The sequence below is a fragment of the Oncorhynchus mykiss genome, chromosome 1 (assembly GCF_013265735.2).
Source record: "Oncorhynchus mykiss isolate Arlee chromosome 1, USDA_OmykA_1.1, whole genome shotgun sequence".
In the NCBI taxonomy this organism is placed as follows: domain Eukaryota; kingdom Metazoa; phylum Chordata; class Actinopteri; order Salmoniformes; family Salmonidae; genus Oncorhynchus; species Oncorhynchus mykiss.
In genome coordinates this window covers 76149075-76172400 of record NC_048565.1, presented here as the reverse complement: position 1 = coordinate 76172400, position 23326 = coordinate 76149075, and the positions used below count along the sequence as shown (strand labels likewise).

General features: G+C 41.3%; 1 protein-coding gene across 1 annotated transcript in view; it reads right to left on the bottom strand.

Annotated features, from left to right (window-relative positions):
• Positions 1 to 23326, bottom strand: part of LOC110532683 (glutamate receptor ionotropic, delta-1) — a 344048-nt gene that overhangs the window by 5578 nt on the left and 315144 nt on the right. Inside the window, exons 10-14 of the mRNA XM_036985516.1 lie at positions 22545 to 22742; positions 19412 to 19742; positions 15748 to 15886; positions 5507 to 5702; positions 3659 to 3825 (exon numbers count right to left, since the gene is read on the bottom strand). Coding sequence (XP_036841411.1) covers positions 3659 to 3825; positions 5507 to 5702; positions 15748 to 15886; positions 19412 to 19742; positions 22545 to 22742 — 1031 coding nt within the window. The remainder of the gene's footprint in view (positions 1 to 3658; positions 3826 to 5506; positions 5703 to 15747; positions 15887 to 19411; positions 19743 to 22544; positions 22743 to 23326) is intronic.

Here is a 23326-nt window from a genome sequence, read left to right as displayed (position 1 = left end):
TAATACAGCCACTCTCATCAAAAAACATTTTAAAAGCAATGAGACTGATGCAACAGATCAGACTGTTTATCTTAAAATGTTGATAAACTAGTAGGTTATGTCTTCACAACTATAAGCACAGCAATGCTCATCAGGCAGTAGGCTATAAGCCCAAATGTTCCAAAGTGCAATCAATTAGAGGGAAATCACTCAAAAGTGACCGCAAATGCGATTATGCATGTAATGCTTTATTATAAAGGTGCATTTTTATGGTGAAAAGGATTTCCCCCTAACTTGAAACTCAAGCACCACCTATGTATGCCAGTTAGGCTCTACACCGGTAGTAAAGCCGATTCAAGTGCTTAATTTTAAGAAGTTATTGGCCACTTTAGTTGTGATACAAACCTTATTAAAACATATAGGCCTATGGGCTAGGCTACATGAGGTGTGCGACTGTGATTTGAAAAAGTTGCAAAAAAGGCATGCACTCTTTATTGCCTCGCGCTGGACATAATTCACAAGACATAATAGCCTACATCATTTAAATGAAAGGCTACATCATTCAAGTGAAAGGCTAAAATTGTAAGCCATCAGACCATTCTTTAATTAATGTACTAAATAATATATGTGTGGAATTAATTTTGATTTAGAATGGACCATTTTTATGCACCTGTCTCGGAACAGGGGCAGGGTAAAAAATACTGTCATCTATGTACTTAAATAGCGAATGGAGGGCACTTAACCTGTTGTTAATTTTCATGCCAGCCAGGTAGACTATACTCCTGTTGTAAAGCGAAGCAATGTGCTTAATATTAAGAAAGTTGAGAAATAAATATAGTAGGCCTAGCCTATAGAAAGCTGATGGTATCCTCCTCTTTTTAATAGAGGCCATCAAACTCTGTTTTCTCACCCAACTGCATTGCCTATAGAAATGTTGCATGAGCATTAGCTCATAGGCTCTCATGAAGTGTTTAATTTGATTTTCGATTATGTTTTCATTGACGTCAGAGTGATTAGTTGGACAATAGAGTGCTGAGTACCAGGCAGTTAGTAGGTAGGCTACTATGACCATCAGCAGCATCAGAGCTTGGAGAAGCCTAGTTACCATGACTAAACGTTCACATGGAATTTGACTGCGGTCATGACTGCCGGTGTGGCGGTAATAATTGCTCACAACAAGCGCCCGTCCCCTCTGTTACAAGGGGAGTTATTGCTGATTTAAGGTGAAATTACCAACCCTATTACGGTCAACCATGTCACTTTAATAGTTGTCTTTGATATTATTGTTTTATACCTCTGGAGATGGGAAAACATGTTTGTTATGAAGTTGAACATATACACTATATGATAGAATATTCAAATTAGGTGAAATAAATAGATGTTTCTGATAGAATTACACTACCAATATACTTCCTAAAAGGCACTGAATTTGTGGAATGACACAGGTAAGTGTGAATATACAGTTCAGTAGCTTATGTGGTGCGTGTGGTTGTGAAGGGGGATAAATAAAGATCCTGTGAGAAGCCATCACCTTGGGTGGGAGAGATGAACTGTCTTTGTTCACGTTTCAGCCACTTTGCCATCATTCTCTTATATCCATTCTCATCCATACTGTAAGCGTACTAATGGGCTCTCTGTAGTCTTTCATCATCAGGCTGGCAGTGCTTGTTTAACTCGTTTCAAAACCAATTCATTTTAAAGAGTCACCATTTTCCAGGCCACCGTCTTAGTTTAAAACATTTCTAGCCTATCTACCTATGGGTAACAGAGTTGGTGTGTTATGCTCAATCCACTCAGTTTCTCACCACAAAACACCAGAAATTTGCACAAAAAATACACTATGACTTGACACTATGACTTGACTATAAGACACTATGACTTGACTATAAGATGTTCAATGTTCATTTTTAAAGAAGCATTCTAGCTGTCCTGGTAGACTTTCAGTCATTGTGCTAATGCTAGTCAGCAATGGCTCGCGAAACTACCTTCAACTTACTTCAAACTGCAAGCTGAAACATAGCCTATTTATCTATCAGTTCAGGGCTTAATTGCCAAAATCTTGCACCATCCCTTTAAGTTTACGTAACAGGGTTGACCTTAAACCTGAGGGAAAAATGTACATTTATTATTAATCACATGAAATAAATAATCACCTTTAGAAATAAATTAGGCATTTCCCCAAAATAACTAGGGCTTTACAATGATGGCTCCTGAGTGGCGTAGCGGTCTAAGGCACTGCATCTCAGCGCAAGGGGTGTCACTATAGTCCCTGCTTCAAATCCAGGCTGTATCACATCCAGCTGTGATTAGGAGTCCCATAGGGCAGTGCACAATTGGCCCAGTGTCATCCAGCTTTGGCTAGGATAGGTGGTCATTGTAAATAAGAACTGACTTAACTGACATGCCTCGTTAAATAAATGATGGTGGAAATGTGGATTAAAATCTTCCTAGAAGTTGGACAAACATAATGGGGGACATGCCAAACTGGTAAACTAATTTAATTTAAAGGAGTGGCTGCGGTTTGGAACCCTTTTTCATTGCAAAAAATCCTAAACTTCTGCACTGCATGTTCGGAATTCTCAACTTTCCACACGGTCTACTTGTTCTGCTTCCGAGAGAACAAGCCACTCTGGCGAATTTCAGCGATGAATGGAGAATGATACTCAATAAATAAAGTTAGATCAATGCTGAATTAATGTCTGAAAGATCACATAAGGATCGTATTCTACATAACATAACAGAACAGAACAGAATATAATAGCATAATATAACATTACAGTAAGACAAAAAAACACCACCTAATTTCTTATGAGATTTTAGGATGATTGTGTGAATGGTCTCACAAAACTCAACAGTGCGTCACTAGGCAAAATATGTACTTTGATTAAAACAAAACACAGTTATTCTATAGTTTGTTAACATAATCTGCGCTCAAATTTGCTCACAGTACATAACTAAAACAACACTGTACTTTGAAACAACACTGTACTCTGAGGTGCTGACCTGTTGCACCCTCTACAACCACTGCGATTATTATTATCTGACACTGCAGGTCATCTATGACTGTTTGAACATCTAGGCCATGCTCTGTTATAATCTCCACCCGGCACAGCCCGAAGAGGACTGGCCACCCCTCAGAGCCTGGTTCGTCTCTAGGTTTCTTCCTAGGTTCTGGTCTTTCTAGGGACTTTTTCCTAGCCACCGTGCTTATACATCTACATTGCTTGCTGTTTGGGGTTTTAGGCTGGGTTTCTGTACAGTACTTTGTGACATTGGCTGATGTAAAAAAGGGCTTTATAAATACATTTGATTGATTGACTGTACATAACTCAAGATCTAAATGCCTAATCCAATGAAACTGATTAAAATCAAATTGTTGGCATGAAGATGCTGCGTGGACTTTTCACTGGAAAAACTTGAAGAATTGTCATTCACAATAATTGACAGAAACATGATACGGATTTAAAGAAACATGATGCGCAGAACTTGATACAGATTGCAGATTTGCTCTGGGAAGAGGCATCCAGGGGGGCGAGACAGGGGCGGAATGGGGTGGTTTCCTTCAGAATTGAGTCTCTGCCTTTATTTGAATGAAAAAACACCATTGGAATTTGTGACATGGTTTAGCTTTGTTATAGCATAGGTGTATGTAATGGGTTGGCGGGAAGGGGGCACTCACTTCTGGGAGAAGAGGTCTCTGTAAGGGCTGCCGTGCTGCAGGGCCAGGCCATAGCCCTTACTGCTCATACTGTTGCCGGTCACCGTCAGGGTGCAGTCATCATCTGTCAGAGCAGCATACTCTACCACAGCCATGTCCCACAGGAAGGCAAAGGAATCTCTCTTCGCCTGGGGAAGGATATACACAGGGGTTACATTGAGGGGAGATCGGACTAAATGGGGGAAACAGAAATGTACATAGAAACACACATGCATCACCAGCCTTAAGCACAAACTTAACCAGAGTCTATTTTCAAGTCCATGACAGTCAGTCATAACCAGTCAGTGTTGTTCACTGTGGCATTAGCTAATGTGAACAAAGTAGTTTTCAGTAGGAGTGATAATGGCACATCTGCGTTATCAGGGTACAAAGCGGTAGTCTGGCCAGATCGCTTGACCATGAAATTTATCCAGACTAACAAGAACAGCAACAGAATCTCTTAAATTCTTGCTGAGTGTGAATTTGTTTTGCTCTGTTTATCCTGGCGCTTTCCCAATAGTCCCAGATATTTCAAGGTAATGTCATTATTTCCCAAATAGAACTCTAAGCAGCCTGTCTGTAGACATATTTGTTGAACTGCACAAGGTCTTGAAGGAAAACTCCAAAACTAAACTCCAAAAGAAAGTAATTTCCCATCGGATTCTTAAATCTTCTCATTTACCATTCGCACTGAACAGTATCTCAGTTCAAATCACTAAGATACTTTTTGGTTTAATGGCTATACAGATGTAGGATCTTAATTTGAAACAGTTTGCTACAGCAGGAAAATAATCCTGCAGTAACAGGAAATGTGAACCAGTGGAGGCTGCTGAGGGGAGAACGGCTCATAATAATGGCCAGAGCCGAGGGGATGGAATGGCATCAAACACCTGGAAACCATGTGTTTGATGAATTTGATACCATTCCACTGATTCCGCTCCAGTCATTACCACGAGCCCATTCTCCCTAATTAAGGTGCTACCAACCTCCTGTGATGTAAACTATTATGTGGATTACAATTAATGAACATTTTTTGTAGGGGTTGATATATTTTTTTGTAAGGGTTGATACATTTTTTGGTTGGGCAAACTTAAGAAGTATTTTTAAACCTTGAACACACATTTTTCTGCTGGTTTAATTCATGGAAGATACCTCAGGATACTCTGTCTGTGTCCTGCTGGGAGTGTGTGTGTGTGTGTGTCTGTTTATTACTGTGATTATTCTGAATTACCATTCACACTGAACTTCATCTCAGTTCAAATGACTCTTATACATTTGGTTAAATGACTCTACTCTTGTCAACACAAATATCAATAATTTAATTTTAAGCACAAAAACACTAAGCAATTTCCCTCACTAAGAATCTGGTTTAATTTATCATTACACCAAGTATCTGCAGAACACTACGGGTATTGGCTGAACAAATGACAATTAGCAGCTCAAAACATCCTGATGTTTAATGACAAGCGTGTGTGACTAGACTCTGTTATAACTAATTTGTTTAATTACTAAAACATTTCTAAGGTTGATTTGTCTCTGTACTGCTGTATGTTTGTGCTAGGCTTTGAGATATTCATTTCAGCTGAACCATTAACTTTAATCAGGAAAAATTTAAAAAGCCACACCATTCTATTGTCTCTCTACGGACATCATAATATGCCCTGCATAGTTCCGTTTTTGTGTGCGTCCTGAAAGTACTTTCGCTTGTATAGCTGAAGTGATTTAGAAAAAAACGTCTACCAATCATTTTCACTCATCTGGAAAAACATTGTTAGGAGGCTCCACTTTGCTGAAATCGATGAATTCAGACATGGCTGTTCCTGAGCTCACCTTGCGGATGCCTTCAGAGGGGCTGGAGACTGAGTGTTCATGTCCGTTGTTCTTGTTGATGGTTCTCCAGAGCTCAGCGAAGGTGCTGTCCTGCTCCAGAGCGTTGGTGCCTTTGGCTCTGAAGTACTCGTATACGGCTGAGTCTCTCACTGTTCCGTAGGCTAAGTCCATCTGCTTGGACAAGTCCTGGAACGTCCTATGGAAGGGAGCAAAGGAAATGGGTTACATGTGGGGTAAGGTGTGCTGTTGGAGGACGCCCTATGCGACCAGAATGATGCATTTGTCAATACATTTTTCGTTTTCAAGAATACACAGTGCACTGGATTCATTCTAAACCAACTCACCCCAGTTATGCTTCTTACATGCATTTGTGATCTAATGCGTAACTTCAGGTATGCAAATGTTCTCTTACTTCAGCTATGCAAACGTTCTATTTTCAGGGTAACTTGGACACAGCACCTCTAAATGCATACCAGTAGAAAACTGAAACTGGAATTTAACCACACAGACAAATATCGCCTTTAGGACTTGAACTTGTGCCTCTGTATCTTTTCAAGTCCTCTAACTTGCTGGAAAGGGATGAAGAAAATAATGCATAGGTAATGTTAAATGCCGTGTTGATGCCTTGTCAAAGAAAAATAAGAATTGAAAAATAAGACTCAATAATGTATGTCCAGTGTTGTTTGTGCACTGTACAATACATGTATTTTCAGATACATGACAGGAAAAGTTAAGAACGCCAATTGGACAGGATTATTGCAAATATATGTACAGTGCATTTGGAAAGTATTCAGGCCCCTTCACTTTTTCCACATTTTGTTTCGTTACAGCCTTATTCTAAAATGAATGAAATATAACATTTTCCTCATCAATCTGCACACAATACCCCATAAAATCAATGCGAAAACAGGTTTTAAGAAGTTCTTGCAAAAAAAAAAATCTTGAATAACTTATTTGCATAAGTAATTCAGACCATCTGCCGATGAGAGTCGAAATTCAGCTCAGGTGCATCCTGCTTCCATTGATCATCCTTGAGGTGTTCCAACAACTTGATTGGAGTCCACCTGTTGTAAATTCAATTGATTGTACATGATTTGGAAAGGCACACAACTGTCAATATAATTTTTTAACCTTTATTTAACTATGCAAGTCAGTTAAGAACAAATACTTATTTTCATTGACGGCCAAGGAACAGTGGATTAATTAACGGCCTTGTTCAGGGGCAGAACGACAGATGTTTACCTTGTCAGCTCAGGGATTCAATCTTGCAACCTTTTGGTTACTAGTCCAATGCTCTAACCACTAGGCTACCTGCTGCAGGCTGTTGGGTGGCTTCCTGCTGTTGACAGTGCATGTCAGAGCAAAAACCAAGCAATGAGGTTGAAGGAATTGTCCGTAGAGCCAATTGACAGGTTTGTGTCGAGGCACAAATCTGGGGAAGGGTACCAAAATATTTCTTAAATGGAAGAAGTTTGTAAACACCAAGACTCTTCCTAGAGCTGGCCGCCCGGCCAAACTGAGCAATCAGGGGAGAAGGGCGTCGGTCAGGGAGGTGACCAAGAAGGTGACCAAGAAGGTGACCAAGAATTAATTCATGATGGCTCTGACAGAGATGGTCGCCTCGCTTCGCATTCTTAGGATTTTTTTTTTTTTTTATGTATTATCTCTTACATTGTTACCCCAGGAAATCTTAAGTCTTATTACATACAGCCTGGAAGAACTATTGGATATAAGAGCACCGTCAACTTACCAACATTACGACCAGGAATACGACTTTCCCGAAGCGGATCCTCTGTTGGACCACCACCCAGTACAACGGATTTAATCCCAGTAGCCGACCCAAAATAACGGCGCCACAGAAGGGGCAGACAGAGCGGCCTCCTGGTCAGGCTCCATAGACGTGCACATCGCTCATCGCTCCCGAGCAAACTACTCACCAATGTCCAGTCTCTTGACAACAAGGTAGACGAAATTCGGGCAAGGGTTGCCTTCCAGAGAGACATCAGAGATCGTAACATTCTCTGTTTCACGGAAACATGGCTCACTCAGGATATGGTTTCTTCATGCATCGCGCCGACAGAAACAAACATCTCTCTGGTAAGAAGAAGGGCGGGGGTGTATGCCTTATGATTAAAGATTTGTGGTGTAATCATAACAAAATACAGGAACTCAAGTCCTTTTGTTCACCTGACCTAGAATTCCTTACAATTCCTTACCATCAAATGCAACCGCATAATCTACCAAGAGAATTCTGTTTGATTATAATCACAGCCGTGTATATCCCCCCCCCCCCCCCCAAGCAGACACCTCGACGGCCCTGAAAGACCTTCAATGGACTCTATGTAAACTGGAAACCATATATCCTGAGGCTGCATTTCTTGTAGCTGGGGATTTTAACAAAGCTAATCTGAAAACAAGGCTCCCTAAATTATATCAGCAAATTGAATGCGCGACTCAAGCTGGCAGAATTCTGGATCATTGCTACTCTAACTTTTGTAACGCATACAAAGCCCTCCTGCTCCTTTTGGCAAATCTGACCACGACTCCATTTTTTAAAATGTGTTCCCTGCCTATAGACAGAAACTAAACCTGGAAACGTCTGTGCTCAGGTCTATTCAACACTAGTCCAACCAATCGGATTCCACGCTTCAAGACTGCTTCGATCTCGTGGTCTGGGATATGTTCCGGATAGCCTAAGACAACAGATGTATACGCTGACTCGGTGAGCGAGTTTATTAGCAAATGCATTGGTGATGTTGTACCCACAGTGACTATTAAAACCTTCCCTAACCAGAAACCATGGATTGATGGCAGCATTCACGCAAAACTGAAAGCGCAAACCACGGCTTTTAATCACGGCAAGGTGACCGGAAACATGACCGAATACAAACAGTGTAGCAATTCCCTCCGCAAGGCAATCAAACAAGCTAAGCATCAGTATAGAGACAAAGTAGAGTCGCAATTCAACAGCTCAGACATGAGACGTTTGTGGCAGGGTCTACAGTCAGTCATGGATTACAAAAAGAAAACCAGCCCCGTCATGGACACCGACATCTTGCTCCCAGAAAAATTAAACAACTTCTTTGCTCGCTTTGAAGACAATACAGTGCCACTGACAAGGCCCGCTACCAAAACATGTGGGCTCTCCTTCACCGTGGCCAACGTGAGTTAACCCTCGCAAGGCTGCCGGCCCAGATGGCATCCCCAGCCGAGTCCTCAGAGCATGCGCAGACCAGCTGGCTGGTGTGTTTATGGACATATTCAATCAATCCCTATCCCAGTCTGCTGTGCACACATGCTTCAAGAGGGCCACCATTGTTCCTGTTCCAGAGAAAGCTAAGGTAACTGAGCTAAATGACTATCGCCCCATAGCACTCACTTCTGTCATCATGAAGAGCTTTGAGAGACTAGTCAAGGATCATATCACCTCCACCCTATCTACACCCTAGACCCACTCCAATTTGCTTACCGCCCCAATAGGTCCACAGACGACGCAATCGCAATCACACTGCACACTGCCCTAACCCATCTGGACAAGAGGAATACCTATGTAAGAATGCTGTTAATCGACTACAGCTCAGCATTTAACACCATAGTACCCCCCAAACTCATCATTAAGCTCGAGACCCTGGGTCTCGACCCCGTCCTGTGCAACTGGGTTCTGGACTTTCTGTCGGGCCACCCCCAGGTGGTGAGGGTAGGTAACAACATCTCCACTCCACTGATCCTCAACACTGGGGCCCCACAAGGGTGCATTCTCAGCCCTCTCCTGTACTCCCTGTTCACCCATGACTGCATGGCCATGCACGCCTCCAACTCAATCATCAAGTTTGCAGACAACACTACAGTGGTAGGCTTGGTTAACAACAACGATGAGACGGCCTACAGGGAGGAGGTGAGGGCCCTCGGAGTGTGATGTCAGGAAAATAACCTCACACTCAACGTCAACAAAACATAGGAGATGATCGTGGACTTCAGGAAACAGCAGAGGGAGCAACCCCCTATCCACATCGACGGGTCAGTAGTGGAGAAGGTGATGAAAGAAGATGAACGTTTTAAGTTCCTCTGTGTCCACATCACGGACAAACTGAATTGGTCCACCCACACAGACAGCGTGGTGAAGAAGGCGCAACAGCACCTCTTCAACATCATGAGGCTGAAAAAAATGTGACTTGTCACCGAAAACACTCACAAACTCTTACAGATGCACAATTGAGAGCATCCTGTCAGGCTGTATCACAGCCTGGTACGGCAACTGCTCCGCAAACAACCGTAAGGCTCTCCAGAGGGTGGTGCGGTCTGCACAACGCATCACCGGGGGAAAACTACCTGCCCTCCAGGACACCTACATCACCCGATGTCACAGGAAGGCCAAAAAGATCATCAAGGACAATAACCACCCGAGCCACTGCCTGTTCACCCCACAGTCATCCAGAAGGTGCAGGTACATCAAAGCTGGGACCGAGAGACTGAAAAACAGCTTCTATCTCAAGGCCATCAGATTGTTAAACAGCCATCATTAACATTGAGTGGCTGCTGCCAACATACAGACTCAAATCTCTAGCCACTTCAATAATTAATAATTGGATGTAATAAATTAGTCACTAGTCACTTTAAACAATGCCACTTTATATAATGTTTACATACCCTCCATTACTCATCTCATATGTTTATACTGTACTCTATACCATCTACTGCATCTTGCCTATGCCGCACGGCCAACACTCATCCATATTTAGAATATATGTACATATTCTTATTCCATCCCCTTACATTGTGTGTAGAAGGGAGTTGTTGTGAAATTGTTAGATTACTTGTTAGATATTACTGCACTGTCGGACCTAGAAGCACAAGCATTTCGCTACACTCGCATTAACATCTGCTAACCATGTGTATGTGACCAATACAATTTGATTTGATTTGAGAGACCGGACATGCAGCACATTGAACGTCACAAATAGAACCAATTTCTATTTTAGCGTCTGGACACGAAGACGCTCGCTGATGCACGCGAGCAGTTTGGGTGCAATGATTTGAATCCTTTTGTCACTCTGACAGACCTCCAGAGTTCCTCTGTGGAGAGGGGAGAACCTTCCAGAAGGACAACCATCTCTGCAGCACTCCACCAATCAGGTCTTTATGGTAGAGTGGCCAGACAGAAGCCACTCCTCAGTAAAAGGCACATAACAGCCCACTTGGAGTTTTCCAAAATATATCAAAAGGACTCTCAGACCATGAGAAACAAGATTCTCTGGTCTGATGAAACCAATATTTAACTCTTTGGCCTCAATGCAAAGCGTCACATTTGGAGGAAGCCAGGCACCGCTTATCACCTGGCCAATACCATCCCTACGGTGAAGCAAAGTGGTGGAGGCATCATGCTGTGGGGATGTTTTTCAGTGGAAGGGACTGGGAGACTAGACAGGATCGAGGGAAAGATGAACGGAGCAAAGTACAGAGAGATCCCTGATGAAAACCTGCTCCAGTGGACTCATGACCTCAGACGGGTGAAGGTTCACCTTCCAACAGGACAATGACCCTAAGCACACAGCCAAGAAAATGCAGGAGTGGCTTAGGGACAAGTCTCTGAATGTCCTTGAGTGGCCCAGCCAGAGCCCGGACTTGAACTTGAACCTAAAAATAGCTGTGCAGTGACGCTCCCCATCCAACCTGACAAAGCCTAAGATGATCTGCAGAGAACAATGGGAGAAACTCCACAAATACAGATGTACCAAGCTTGTAGCGTCATACCCAAAAAGACTTGAGGCTGCAGTCGCTGACAAAGGTGCTTCAACAAAGTACTGAGTAAAGGGTCTGAATACTTATGTAAATGTGATATTTCAGTTTTTATTTTTCATACATTTGCAAAAAACTATACATAAAAAAAATAACTGTTTTGTTTTGTCATTATGGGGTATTGTGTGTAGATTGATGCGGGGAAAAAACTATTTAATCCAATCCAACAACATTTCGAAAAAGTCAAGGGGTCTGAATACTTTCCGAATGCACCAACACCTTGCCTAAAGCAACCATGTACTTGCTTCAGTCTTTAATTAAGTGTTGCTGTAGTACAGGCTGTGGTGGCACCTTAATTGGGCAGGACAGACTCACAGTAATGGCTGGAATGGAATAAATGGAATGGTATTGACACATCAAACACATGGTTTCATCTTTTTGTTTTGGTGGCACATCATGTGAGAATTTCAGGAAGTAGCCCTTTGCCTGTACCACCTTTTTATTTATTTTATTTTACCTTTATTTAACTAGGCAAGTCAGTTAAGAACAAATTCTTATTTTCAATGACGGCCTAGGAACACGTGCATAATGGTTTCTTTGTTAGATTGTAACTACAACTCACTCTCTTGCTGGCCTGTTGCGGTGGCAGAAATAAAAACACTGCTGCAAATAAGAGCTACTGTCACAATGAATTGTGAGAGTGCTAAACAACACCCACATATATTTAACCCCTTATTTTTGTTGGCACAAAACTACCTCCATACTTCCATTTGTTTTTATGGGTTACCTTCGGATGAGTCCCGTGACACTTGGGGGTCATAGAACAAAACGATTGAACACCATTATGTTCATGAGCATCTCCCCTTTCCATAGTGGGGTCATATTATATTAGTTTGTAGCTCAAACGGTTCAGACCCTATAGTCAGAAGTTGGCACATCAGCATTACCGACTTCAGACGAGTCCCATGACACTTGTGGGGGTCGTAGAGCCAAACGGAGAACACCATTGTGTTTGTGAGAGTCTCCCCTTTTCATAATACTGTAGTTTGTAGGCCAAACCGTTCAGAGGCTACAGACGCTTTTGTGAGAAGACTGATTTTCAGGATGTCTCATGGTCTGACAAACCACCTGCCACCACAGATGCAGAAGTCCTGATATCTGTAGCTTAAACTGACGGATTTTGATGGGGATTTTGATGGCGATTTTGGGGGATTTTTTTATTATGCTACTTAGATTGATGCACAGGTCACAAGAATTAAAACATGTCACAGTGACATTTAGTTAGCATTTGTTATTATGGAATATGACTGCACTGTATTTTCATTTTACTGTTGCTTTATTGTGCAACACGTCTGGGAACATCTGTGAAATATTATATTCCTTAGTTCTTTTAAGTAATGTCTTCATTATAATTGATCGAAAATAGCTAATTTGAGTGTCTGTACAGTAAATGTGACACAGATTTACTCATTTTATAGTCGCATTTATTTCTGTCTAGCATCTCTAAACCGTTCACAGTAATGGCTTTGTAAGGCCGTAATTGCTTTGGATGGCCAATTCCACCCCCAAACAAAACACATTGCTACGTAACATTCTGACAATGCATTGAAGCAGCACTCATTAAAATGGTAAGATCAATAGAAATACCCAAAATGCCGTTTATCTACAGTGCAGTATTTCATTTGCGAGTTTAAAATGCAACAGTTATGCCGCATCATGTACAATCACCAGAGGAACAGACTGTTGCTTTGTCTTCAGTTTTTCCCCTGAGATAAAGGTAATAAACAAAACATTGTATTTTATGACCTTGGCCAGTATTGACCATATAACCCACATAATGTGTTAATTGTGTTGATGAACCTTGATAAGGCAGCATAAGTAACTGCCTACATAACCAGGCACGGGTTAACAGCCTTGCCAATTAATGTTACGTTTCTTAAGAATGTGGGTGTATTTTGTGTTGCTTATCATTGTTATTATTCTTCATGCTGATATCCATGTATACTGTATACTTAACATACTGACTATGTTACCTGAGAATTTACGTTATACAATGTATGAGTCATTGAGAATTATTTGTGCATTTCCAAACTCTAGTGACCAACACTCACATTTGTATGTGTCTCAGCTAGGCTAAGCATATTTAATTGTGTTCCCTCCAATTACTTAAGAACCAGCAAATCCATTTGCACATTTCGAGACTACGACATTAGACCAACTATCTGGCAAGGATGCTGACGTATTTCTTAATCCCTATCACTAGACCTGATAGGCTGCATTGTAATTTATTTCAGTTCTATTTTCAGTTTGTATTCATGAACGAGAGTCTGGATTGGACTGTTGCTTCTGTGTTCCATGTCCCTCCACGTAGAGTTCTGTAACATGAACTGAACTGAGATCCTTCAGATAAGGCAGAATTATTAGCTACAATGACTGTGGAATCAAAACCAGTATCTCTCTTCCCTTCTCTGTGGCCTTCTTGACCTTGCCCCCCCTCAGGTGAGAGCAACACGAGAGATATACACATTACAAAAACATGAAAGTGTATTTTGCTCCTCTCTCATTTTGACAATTCAATGTCATGTGTAGTTTGCTAATGATATCACACGCCTACATACTGTATAACTGAATCGTCAAACAATGGACTGTGGGCATGCTTCCTTTAAAAACACTATGGAAAGTGATTGACAGTTTGCTAATGGAACACCTATTGTGCGTCTGATTTTTTTTTGGTGTGGCACATATATCTGATACGCCCTATGCCCACTTCCTAATGCACTCCCTGCTTCCCCTCCATTCAACCCCCCCCCCCCCCCCCCCCCCCCCCCCCGAAGCCAACATCAATACAGCAGACTCCGTCATTAGGTGTAATGGTTGAGTGGAGATTCAAATCCATTTCAGGGGGGCACTGCTACATTCTCTCCCCCTTTCCCCCTACCCTCTCCTCCTATGTCTTTGTCTCTAATGTCATTAATGCCTTCTGATGTGTTGTAGGAATCACATCAGCTTGACAGTGCTAAATGACTTACTGTGATCTCTGGCTCTAGTCTAAAGGTGCTTGTCTAGGTGCTGATGATTTTATAACTTGGTTGTCAATTGTAGTGCACATTTTTATGGATGTGCTAATATCAGGAGATGGGCTCCGCTGAATACTTGCGTCTCAATTCCTTAAAGGAGCATTAAGGAAATGTTTTGGCAAAAACATTCTTGACCATGTTGCTATCATGAAGTGACAAAATACTGTTTATATTGGTGTGATTTCTCTAAGGGTAGATTCAAAGGGACATTTTGCTGTGCAGATTTTCCTCAGTGCATATTTGATTGTACTCAAGCCCAGAGCTAATAACTTGCCAACTGTCTATTATATGTTTGTCTGCCCAACAAACAAACCCTGGTTACTATGATACATGAGTTAATTAGTCAATTAGTGTGAAGATTAGAAGAGTTTGTCATATTGTTCTGCAGAGCGACAACAATCTGAAGCTATAAATTGAATCCCAGTCCTTTAATGTCACCTCTTCACCCTGAGGCATGGTGATTACAGTCTATCTTCTTTCAATAGAGAACGCGAGGGAATTATCACACCAATATTCATTACATTGAGTTTATGGAATGATTAAAGCGAGCAAATGATGGCTGATGGGGCTGATAGCGTTTATTGTTGAAATCATTCCTGCCGTCTCGAGACTGGATTTGGCCCCAAGACAATATAAATATATCTTCTGTAATCTTATCCATCTTCTGACTGTGTTACTTCCACTCTCCACATCTGTACAGAGACACACTCATTACATCTGAGCAGAAGAAAGACTTTGTCCACTAATATTCCAGTCTTGTACTAATGGGCACTGTGATTGTGGGTACAGATTCTTGAACAATAAGCCATTATATAAAAGATCTATTTAGCATTCTTCCCTGTAACCCACATGTGCTATTTGCTCGACACCGGACAGACTAAACACAATCAAACACTTCTCCGCCTGCCCTTCAGGAAAGGAGTGTGCTAAATTGGATTTATTGACAAATAACATTTGGACTGAGGAGAGCAAACTTGTTATAAGGAGTGGGTCATGAATTACAATTGTGTGTCATAGGCTGCGTTTAGACAGGCAGCCCAATTCTGATCTTTTTTTCCGCCATTTGGTCTTTTGACCAATCACATCAGATTTTCTCACATTAGATCTTTATCAGAGCTGATCTGATTGGTCAAAGACCAATTAGTGAAAAAAAGATCAGATTTGGGCTGCCTGTCTAAATGCAGCCCTAGTCCAAATTTATGTCAACAGCCTGCCCAACTTGAGTTTTTGGCATGTCTAAATCCACATACATGGGTGAGATCTAACCCACAAAGACAAATAACACCAGGGAATTGGCAGTTCAGGTCAATGCCTGAAAAGGCAAGACATACCAGTATCCTACCACCAGGAAATCATGACATCAGACACTGAGTCTTGAATATGGAAGGATACACTGAGCAACAGGGTTGAAAACTGTTGATAACATACCGTACAGCGTTGTCCATTCGGGACACAGTGAGGTAGGCTGCCAGATTGGCCGTGTAGGAGGAACACACAATGAGTGTGAAGAGCCACCAACTGCCCATGACGATACGCAACGCCACAGAACCCAGGATGGAATCTCCCCCTAGGAACACAACAACATAAGATATATTGTACTGTATGAAGTCTTAAACAATAACATTATGCTGATTAGATGTATTGTTTGTGATATCGCAACTCATTGCACCATTCTGTCGGTTATATTTTATCCTGTTGGTTCTATTGATCTGGTGTATATTTATAATGTTTCTGTATTTTTCAGGACCCCTTGAAAATGTCAATCATTTCTTCTGCTCACTCTCACCTGTCTCTGTATCAAGATACATCTCACTATTTCTAAATGTCTCACTGTATCTCTCTCTCTCTCTGTCTATTTCTGTCTCAATTTTGAGCTTGCTCTCTTTAACCCTCCATCTACCAACGGCTTTTCGTTCACAATGACACTGTTTGCCCAGGCAGCTAGAGGAAGATCCATCTACAAGACAAGCTTTTTCATATCCGTCTCTCTCTCTCCCTGTAGCAGAGGTCTAAGCACTCTGTTTAACTGTGAATTATGATTTTGAAGACTAAAACCACAGAAATGTCATCTGAGAGATTCAGGGTGTGAGAAAAAAAGCCCATTAATTTGTCTCCAAGTGTCACTATCAATGATATACCTTAGAACTGTTTATAAAAAGAAGACAACCGGAGTAATATTGTGTTCAAGCCTCAGTGAGCTTAATTAAATTGGCTTTGAGGCACTTATGCCAAGGTCAAGAGGTTCCAGGAGATTTGTCTCCGAGAGACGTTTGTGGAACATGATCTAAAGGCACAATGTCATAGGGTCAAATATATATATTTTTAAATGTAAAAATGTATATATATAAATATTTATATATACACACACGACATGACCAGTATGTGGACACCTGCTCGTCAAACATCTCATTCCAAAATGATGCGCATTAATATGGAGTTGGTCTCCCATTTGTTGCTATAATAATTCTCTTCTGGGAAGACTTTCCACTAGATGTTGGAACATTGCTGCAGGGACTTGCTTTCATTTAAGCCCCAAGAGCATTAGTGAGGTTGGGCACTGATGTGGGGTGATTAGGCCTGGCTCGCAGTTGGCGTTCCAATTCATCCCAAAGGTGTTCGATAGGGTTATGAAGTCCCTTCACTGGAACTAAGAGCCTAGCCCAAACCATGAAAAACAGCCCCAAACCATTATTCATCCAGATATGGATTCGTGATTCATCACTCCAGAGAACGCATTTCAAGGAGTGTCCACATACATATATATATGTATACACTGTATACACACACTATATATACAAAAGTAATGTCATTCTAAATCTTGGCAGAGCTTTCTTGTAATATATATAAATATATATTACAAGAAAGCTCTGCCAAGATTTAGAATGACATTATAAAGATTTACACCTTGTCACAATCCTCCACTCTACAGTAGAATCCATATTTATCAACACAATTGCATCATTCTCTGAAGAGAGACAGATATGCCATGCCCCTGAGTGAAACACAAAGTGCCAATAGAAGTGCCCAAGGTCAACAAGTGAAAAGGAAAAAATGCAAGGATCCAGCTTTCCTAAAATATAGTTGCCGATTCGGCTTAAAAAGGTTGCCGGCAAGGTGCCATACTTTGATAGATGTTGTTGAGGGTTTGACAGGGGTTGCTGAAGGAGTCAGTTATTCATATCTTAGATGCCTGGATCCAGATCAGACTCAAATACCTGATATTCCTTCAGTCAAAGGAACCCTTAAAATGCTATAGCGGAAAATGGGCTCCATGCTTCAAATGAAACCCCTCTGTACTGCTGTCTGTATGTGTGGCATTCATAGGGACATAACAAAAGCTACTTTGATTGCTTTTATGTCTGGTTATGCACTCTACCAGTTATAAGTTTGGACACACCTACTCATTCAAGGGTATTTCTTTATTTTTACTATTTTCTACATTGTAGAATAATAGTGAAGACATCAAAACTATGAAATAACATGTGGAATCATGTAGTAACCAAAAAAGTGTTTGTGATTCTTCCAAGTAGCCACCCTTTGTCTTGATGACAGCTTTGCACACTCTTGGCATTCTCTTAATCAGGTAGTATCCTGAAATGCTTTTCCAACAGTCTTGAAGGAGTTCCCACATACGCTGAGCACCTGTTGGCTGCTTTTCCTTCACTCTGTGGTCCAACTCATCCCAAACCATCTCAATTGGGTTGAGGGTGGGGGATTGTGGAGGCCAGGTCATCTGATGCAGCAATCCATCACTCTTCTTCTTAGTCAAATAGCCCTTACACAGCCTGGAGGTGTGTTGGTTCATTGTCCAGTTGAAAAACAAATGATAGTCCCACTAAGCGCAAACCAAATGGGATGGTGTACCGCTGCAGAAAGCTGTGATAGTCATGCTGATTAAGTGTGCCTTGAATTCTAAATAAATCACAGACAGTGTCACCAGCAAAGCACCCCCACACCATCACACCTCCTCCTCCATGCTTCACGGTGGGAACCACACATGCGGAGATCATCCGTTCACATACTCTGCAAATCAAAAATCTCAATTTTGGACTCATCAGTCCAAAGGACACATTTCCACCGGTCTAATGTCCATTGCTCATGATTCTTGGACCAAGCAAGTCTCTTCTTATTATTGGTGTCCTTTAGTAGTGGTTTCTTTGCAACAATTTGACCATAAAGGTTTGATTCAGCAGTCTCCTCTGAACAGTTGATGTTGAGATGTTGATGTTGAGATGTGTCTGTTACTTGATCTCTGTGAAGCATTTATTTGAGCTGCAATTTCTGAGGCTGGTAACTCTAAGGAAGTTATCCTCTGCAGCAGAGGTAACTCTGGGTCTTCCTTTCCTGTGGCGGTCCTCATGAGAGCTAGTTTCATCATAGTGCTTGATGGTTTTTGAGACTGCACTTGATGAAACTTTCAAAGTTCTTGAAATTTTCCGGATTGACTGACCTTCATGTCTAAAAGTAATGATGGACTGTCATTTTTCTTTGTTTGTTTGAGCTGTTCTTGCCATAACATGGACTTGGTCTTTTACCAAATAAGGCTATCTCCTGTATACCACACCTACCTTGTCACAACAAAACTAATGCATACATTAACTTTTAAGAAGGCACACCTGTTAATTGAAATGCATTCCAGGTGACTACCTCATGAAGCTGGTTGAGAGAATGCCAAGAGTGTGCAAAGCTGTCATCAAGGCAAAGCGTGGCTACTTTAAAGAATCTCTAAAATAAAATAGATTTTCATTTGTTTAACACTTTTTTTGGTTACTACATGATTCCATATGTGTTATTCCATAGTTTTGACGTCTTCACTATTATTCTACAATGTAGAAAAATGTAAAATATTAAGAAAAACCCTGGAATGAGTAGGTGTGTCCAAACTTTTGACAGGTTCTGAATATATATACACATCTAGCCATCTATGGATCTATCTATGTTGGTGTCATATTGCTGCCAACGGACTGAGGAACCACAATGGTAAAAAGTCGCTGTCTTGTGGTTGGTGATATGGTAACAAGTAAGCATTTCATTTCACAAGATGCTGGTGTACCCTATTTATTTTCTTTTGATGCCCCATTACCAAGCTCACCTTGTTGTACAAAGGCTCCGTAGACAATCCAGATGGCGCTCTGGAGGGAGGTGGACACAGAGGTGGCCTGGTGTCCCCCTGGGGGATTCTGGGAGCGGACTGACTGGACGCGCCTCAGGATGAAGATCATGACCCCAACCACGGGGATGGCGGCTGCGATGCACGCCCAAACAGCCAGGTCAAAGGGCGCCAGGAGAGAGAAAATATTGATCTTCTCCTCTGACTTCCTCATCAGAATCCCCACGGAGTAGTCCAGGTAGCGCTTGCTAAAGTCCACCACGCTCTCCCTCTCTGGAGTTATGGTGATGGCTGACACTGCCAAGTCTGCTCGCTGTGGATAGATAGAGAGATACATCAGTTACAGCCATGACATTTAAGATGTTGGTTCAGAGATAATAATCTGTTTGTTGATGTCTGCCATTTAATTTTATCTTGAGGCCAAAGTCACCGAAAAATGTGGATGTAATAACACTGTAAAATGTCTGTGTTGTGGCTTTTTCGTTGGTTCTTTGTATGGGCTTGAAATGAAAGCGACAAGATTTTGCCCTCTGTTATTTCTTTCTTTCACACTTCTTGTTCTATTTCACACAACAGAAGGCTGTGCAGAAAAGGATGGGAAAACATTTGATACATTTATATATCGCAATATTCTTTTTGGATGATGTTATATCAATATTTGACTCCAAGTATCAATTTGTATTTAATGAATAAATAAAAATAAGTAAAATAAAATAAAATAAATAAAAATAAAATCCTCAGAAGTTATACTATAGGTAAGGTTATACTATAGGTAGGGTTATACTATAGAAGTTATACTATAGGTAAGGTTATAAAATAAAAATAAGTCAAATAAAATAAAAAATAAATAAATAAAATCCTCCGAAGTTATACTATAGGTAGGGTTATACTATAGAAGTTATACTATAGGTAGGGTTATACTATAGGTAGGACTATACTATAGGTAGGGTTATGCTATAGGTAGGGTTATACTATAGAAGTTATACTATAGGTAGGGTTATACTATAGGTAGGACTATACTATAGGTAGGGTTATGCTATAGGTAGGGTTATACTATAGAAGTTATACTATAGGTAGGGTTATACTATAGAATGTATACTATAGGTAGGGTTATACTATAGGTAGGGTTATACTATAGAAGTTATACTATAGGTAGGGTTATACTATATTTATTTATCCGTTATTTTACCAGGTAAGTTGACTGAGAACACGTTCTCATTTGCAGCAACGGCCTGGGGAATAGTTTCAGGGGAGAGGAGGGGGATGAATGTATATCTATATACACCTACTAATAACACTATGTCCATAGAGTATATCTAGAAACACCTACTAACAACAATAAACTGGGGATTATTAGGTGACCATGATGGTTTGAGGGCCAGATTGGGAATTTAGCCAATCCATGGGATCTTTAATGACCTCAGAGAGTCAGGACACCCATTTAACATCCCATCCGAAAGACGACACCCTACACAGGGCAGTGTCCCCAATCACTGCCCTGGGGCATTGGGATATTTTTTTAGACCAGAGGAAGAGTGCCTCCTACTGGCCCTCCAACACCACTTCCAGCAGCATCTGATCTCCCATCCAGGAACTGACCAGGACCAACCCTGCTTAGCTTCAGAAGCAAGCCAGGGTGGTATGCAAATAGTAGTTATACTATGGGTAGGGTTATATTATTGAAGTTATTGAAGTTATACTATAGGTAGGGTTAGTTAGCGCTAGTCAGCTGTACCTGCGTCAAAACTCTGGTATTTGTCATCCTATAGCTTGTTCTCCATCTTCTTTTTAAACAGTGAGCCAACATGTTTTCAGCACTTCTATTTCCCTACTGATGAGACCATGTTTTCTCATGCTCTCTCTCATCTCTCTGCAGCAGACATAGAGTGAGCAATACGTTTGGAACATCAAATTGCCCAAAAAATTGCAGTATCGAATCACAATACATATAGAAGTGTGAGAATCACAATACATATAGAACTGTGAGAATCACAATACATATAGAACTGTGAGAATCACAATACATATAGAACTGTGAGAATCACAATACATATAGAACTGTGAGAATCACAATATATATAGAAGTGTGAGAATCACAATACATATAGAAGCGTGAGAATCACAATACATGTAGAAGTGTGAGAATCACAATACATATAGAAGCGTGAGAATCACAATACATATCATATTGGCACCTAAGTATTGTGATAATGAGGTCCCTGGCCCTAACGCAGACCTTTAGAGGTCAGACATTCCACATGGCAATCAACTAAATCCTTTTATTGTAAAACTTTATTGTAAAATGTAATCTCAAATGACAGAGTTACAGTACACTATCATATGTTGCTTGTGTCCAGTGGTGGTGTACCTGTTTTCCCCTCATTTCACAGCATTGTCACCACTCTGGTAATGGCATGGTTTTGGACACCTGCCGCTAGAGTGGGACCCTTTGACACAAATCATATATCTGGATTGTTGGGTTAAACACTAGTTCTCTAACTCAAGGCCATAATCAAAGATAAGTTCTCCATCCATTAAGTGATGTTGTCCGCAGATTATCGTTAGCATGAAGGGCTGAAAAGTAGCCCACCTGGGCTACATTCTCTGCAGTAAGCTCACTTACAGGAAAGGACAGGGACTTGCACATTGTGCAAACGATCGTAAAAAAGCCAACAACAGTCTTATTTCTACTGGTTATTCTCTACTCCATTGGGTGATATAATTGTCCCCTGCACACTCACTCCCCCCCTGCCCACTCACTCCCCTACTGTTAGCATTGTCAGCCTGCTGAGTTGAAGTCCCTCCTGCACTGGTGGGACTGCTTTGTCTGGAGCAGCCTGACTGTCAGCCTGATGGCCAGACTATAGTGACCCACTCTGATGCAAACATAATTTGGCCATAACAGATCTGTCAAAAAAGCGAGTCATCACACTGAAGAACATGTGCGGTGAAGTATCTTTCCAAGAAGGCCCAAACTCTAATGGACTCTACTCCACTACAGTCAGCTTCCAAGGGCTGAGAGAACTGCAGCAATATGCAAGATGATGTCCCCAGAGCAGTCAACAGCAAACCATCGATCAATAGTACAAACTCCAGTTGTGATTGAAAGACTTACCTTACTGATGAGATCTCCGATCATGCCGTTCCAGGAGCCATTTGAGGTAGGAGAGCCATACTTCCCATCAGCCACCTGGTAGATCTCATACTTGAAGCCCAGAATCTTGGCCAGAGAATCCAGAACATCGATGGAGAAGCCTTTGTAGCGTTTAGGTTGGCCAAGGATGTTCTCAGCTACCATCACAAAGGGATCCTCCTGTTGGATAACATAAATAACAAAACATCAGTTGGGCTTAGAAGTACAACTTAACTTTAACTACATGACTTGGCTCAACATCCTTGTGTAGCCAAAAGTTAAAACACTACTGTACATTTTACAGAGTTGTGTCTGTGTGCATTAAATCACAGTCCCATCATTTGCCAAAAGGCCAGCCTAGTTTCATTAACTGGTCCAGTTCAACTGACAGGTAGAACAGTATTTTTGTCATTTAGGACTTTTGTGTGACAACTTTCTGAAGACTAGCTGCAGTTTCTAAGTCAAACTTCATCTTCATAACACGTCTTCTGGGTGGTTGTTGACCTGTAACACCCATTACTGTGGATATGTGACACTTCATCAGGCAGAAAATACCACTCTAAATTTACTGCGGTAAACCATGGCTCTTCTTTATGGGATAAAATGTCAGGGCTGAACTGAATGGGTGGAAAAGTGAGTTGAGGAGGAAAGCTGCTGGGGTGGACTGGAAAAACGACATGATTAAATGGCACTGCCAAGAGGAAGCCGAGCAGAACTTATTTGAATAAATATGGAGCAGGTAAATCTTGTGTGAAGAGAGAGAA